Source organism: Neophocaena asiaeorientalis, unplaced genomic scaffold (genome assembly GCF_003031525.2).
Source record: "Neophocaena asiaeorientalis asiaeorientalis breed wild unplaced genomic scaffold, Neophocaena_asiaeorientalis_V1.1 scaffold46, whole genome shotgun sequence".
In the NCBI taxonomy this organism is placed as follows: domain Eukaryota; kingdom Metazoa; phylum Chordata; class Mammalia; order Artiodactyla; family Phocoenidae; genus Neophocaena; species Neophocaena asiaeorientalis.
Genome location: NW_020175393.1, coordinates 6,522,094 through 6,525,568, shown reverse-complemented (window position 1 = coordinate 6,525,568; position 3,475 = coordinate 6,522,094). Strand labels below are relative to the sequence as shown.

Sequence of the window (3,475 nt, the reverse complement as noted above, 5' to 3'; positions counted from 1 at the left end):
CTCATCTTCGGGCACATAAAGGAAAGGATGGTGATGGGAGAGACCCAGAGAGGACCCGACAGGCAGCAAGTCCGTGGCAATAGTCCCAGTGCCCCAGGACAATAAACTTCGCTTGCACTTTCTCTTCACCCTGCGTGCGGTCTGCAAGAGTCCCTCCCACTGTTCGCTACAGGACGCTGGGAGGCTCTGGGCCCCTTCTCTCCCAGCGCCTGCGGTCACCCAGCAGCCCTTCCCTTCTCCCAGAGCTAGGCCTGCCTGGGGGTGGGCACTCCACACACATTCGAGGCGGGGCCAGATGCCCACAGCTGGGCCTCTTTTTGTCCCTGGGATTGGATCCCGGTGGGAGTGGGGCAGGGCTGTCCCATTCCCCAGCACGCCTCCTCTGCTGAGAAAACTGGGCACAGGCAGGCGTTGGCTAGAGAACGGACCAGCCCAGTTCCTTCCTAGCCCTTCCTTTCCGCTTCAGTCCTGGTCCATGGCTCCCGGCTCCGACCTCCCTGCCTCTCCCGCTGAGTGCAGGCGGAGAGCACCGGAGGCGCCCGAGGGCAGGGTCTGGGGCTGCGCGATGCCGAGCACATGGCTCCTGCTGCTTGCCTACCTGACTTACCTGGCACTGGGCAGCGGCGTGTTCTGGCTGCTGGAGAGCCCCGCGGCGCACGATTCCAGCGAGAGATTCCAGCGCGACAAGTGGGCGCTGCTGCGGAACTTCACCTGTCTGGATGACCCGGCGCTGGACTCGCTGATCCGGGTCAGGGGCGAGCGGGGCGGCCCGGGCGCGTGGTGGGGCGTAGGGAGGTGGCTGGCGCAGCGGAGCGCGGGGTGCACAGGCATGCGGCGAGAGGGCACGCACCGGCTCGGGTCAGGGCAAAGCCGGGAGCACTTCTCCAAAAGAAAGTGGAGAGCACAGACGCGGGGACGAACGGAGGCGCGCGTTGCCGAGTGGGGACTCCAGAATTGGGCTGGACCCCGATGGAAAGAGCCCAGCTCCGGCGAGAGCAATGCGCAGCGCGGCGCCACGAGTCCGCGGTTCGGGGCGAGAGGGCGTGACCCTCCCTGTCCAGAGAGTTGCGTGGCGCACACACCCGAATCTGGGGACGAGGACGACAAGGGGCGCGCTAACGGGGTCCAGAGCTGGCTGGCGGGGCCGACCGGGTACGGGCGGCGTAGGGACAGAGCGCGCTGGCCGGCTTGGGAGGTGGCAGGAGGGGGTCGACCTGGGACCGTGCGGCGCTGTGTCGATGTCGGACCTAGGGCCAAGGGCGAAAGGGCACCCTTGGCCCCTTCCACCGGAGACCCAGGTGCAAATTTGAGAATTGGGGGCAGGACGGCAGACAGCGCTGGGCGGAGGCCTGGAGGGGCTGAAGGGGGCGGCGGGTGGGAGGATGCAGAGGTCAGGGAGGACAGAGACTGCTGAGGGGGTGGGGGAGACCCATCGGGGCCTGGGGAGGAGGGCAGGCAGGCGAGGGTTCTTCCGGGCAGGGCCTCACAGATGGACGGAGGTCTCCTTCAACTCTGGGCAGGCGACGAGGGACCCGGCGCTGCTTGGATTTGGCGGAAGCATCAACGTCCTGGACCGTGGCTTGGTCAGCGGGTGCAGACAGCTGCGCCCCTAGACCGACATCCCCACCCTGCAGTCCCCGTGCCTCCTCTGGCGAGGAGGGCAAGGCCTGTGTGCCAGAGTCACCAGCCCAAAGCTAGTCCCCAGAAGGTCGCAGGGAAGTGTGTCGGGTGGGAAGGGACCAGAGCACTGGATTGGAGGTAGAGTCCTGAGCCCTGAGACTGGGCCGCTGTGGCTGGGCCTGGAGCTGGACAGGGAAAGAACTATCTCTGTTAAGAATCTGATGTGACACCTCCACCCCCTACATCTCAACTTCTACAAATACAGCCCGACTGCCTAGTCCTGGGGGCTGTGTGACACGCCGCTTGAAAAGGTGGTGGACTTCAATTGCCAGCAGCCTGGGCCCAAGGAACGTGACAATGATGGCAACGGGAATGATAGTAAATGCTTCTGTGTGGCACTTACTGTGTGTCAGGCACTGTTCCTACTGTATTAACTTGGTTCATCCCCACCTACCTCACAGGTAGGTGCCATTATTATCATCCCCATTTTAGAGATGGATAAAATGAGGCTCAGAGAGGTTAAATACAAATGCACAGGTTCATAGCCAGTGCACTGGGGTTGTCAACCATGAGTACCGGCTCAGTACAGATCTGTGTATGTGCGTGTTTCCCAAGGATCCCTGGGGGGCTCTCATCTCTTCCTCTCCACGCCCTCCTGCTCCACCCCCACTTCACCTCCTTCCTCAAGCCCCTGTGGATTCAACCATCCCCAAGAATAGGGATGTGGTATCTCCAACCCAGATCAACCCCCTGAGTGCAGACATGTAAGTGCAACTTCCCGCGGCCCTCAAATTCCCACAGGGTCAAGAGCAAGCAGTTCTCCTCCTCCCAGCCCTGTTCCTCCGCCTGTTCTAAATCTCTGTCCTTGGCCTCACCTCCACACACCTTCACAGAGTTCTTAGATGCTTCTCTCACTACCCACACCAAATAAGGCCAGAGCCCTGGGCTTCTGAATATCTTCTCTCTGTGCCTCCTGGGCCACTCTGTGCTAGGATGCAGCCCAGGCCCTCCCCATCACGCACCCCTGCAGGACTCTCTCCCCTTCCCATCTGCCAGCATCTTCTATGCTGCCAGTTGCCACAGAGCACACATACCTGAGCTTGCCTCGCCTTTGCTCGGTGACCTTAGGAGATGCCTGCCACTCCATCCCTGGCATGGCAGAGTCAGGCATGGCCTGGCTGCCAACTACCTTGCAGTCTCCCTATTCTACACCCCAGACCCAGTCCTCCCTCCCAGCCTTTGCTCCTGCGGCCCCATTTACCTAAACGTCCTTCCACCAGGAACAGTCCTATCCGACCCTCAAGGAAGGCCCAACTAAAACATCACCCCCTCCATGAAGCCTTCTGCCCCTACCGCCATCAGAATGCACACTTTCCCTATCTGTATTCCAACAGCATTATATTTGCAGTAATGATGATGATAGCAACTGCTAACCTTTCCCATGTTCCATGTTCCAGACTGTTCTAAGTCTTTACACCTAATACCTCATTTAACCCTCAACGACTCGGTGAAGTGGGTGCGATTAGTACTCCCATTTTACAGAGAAGGGGGCTGAGGAGCAGAGAAGTTGGATATCTCACCCGCGATCATGCAGCTGCACTGCCTGTGTGACTGAGGTCACGTCTCCTTTATCTTCAGCTCCCCTAATACACCACATGTACCAGGGCTTGTTGCAAGAGCAGGAGTGAGCAGGGGGAGAGAACAAATGGAGTTCTTCCAGCCAGTGAGATATCCTGGGCTGACCTGGGTTCTGGGGTGAAGAGAGGGGGAGGAGCTATCCCCATGGTCCCTGCCCGTGGGGAGCCCCTGGTTGGAGGGAAAGAGCCTCCTAGCCCCAGACAGGCTGGGATCATTG

General features: G+C 60.4%; 1 protein-coding gene across 1 annotated transcript in view; it reads left to right on the top strand.

Annotated features, from left to right (window-relative positions):
- Window positions 1-312: 312 nt before the first annotated feature.
- KCNK17 (potassium two pore domain channel subfamily K member 17) overlaps window positions 313-3,475 on the top strand; it is a 12,194-nt gene continuing 9,031 nt past the window's right edge. Inside the window, exon 1 of the mRNA XM_024765842.1 lies at window positions 313-748. Within this exon, the coding sequence (XP_024621610.1) occupies window positions 476-748 (273 nt within the window). The 5' untranslated portion in view covers window positions 313-475. The remainder of the gene's footprint in view (window positions 749-3,475) is intronic.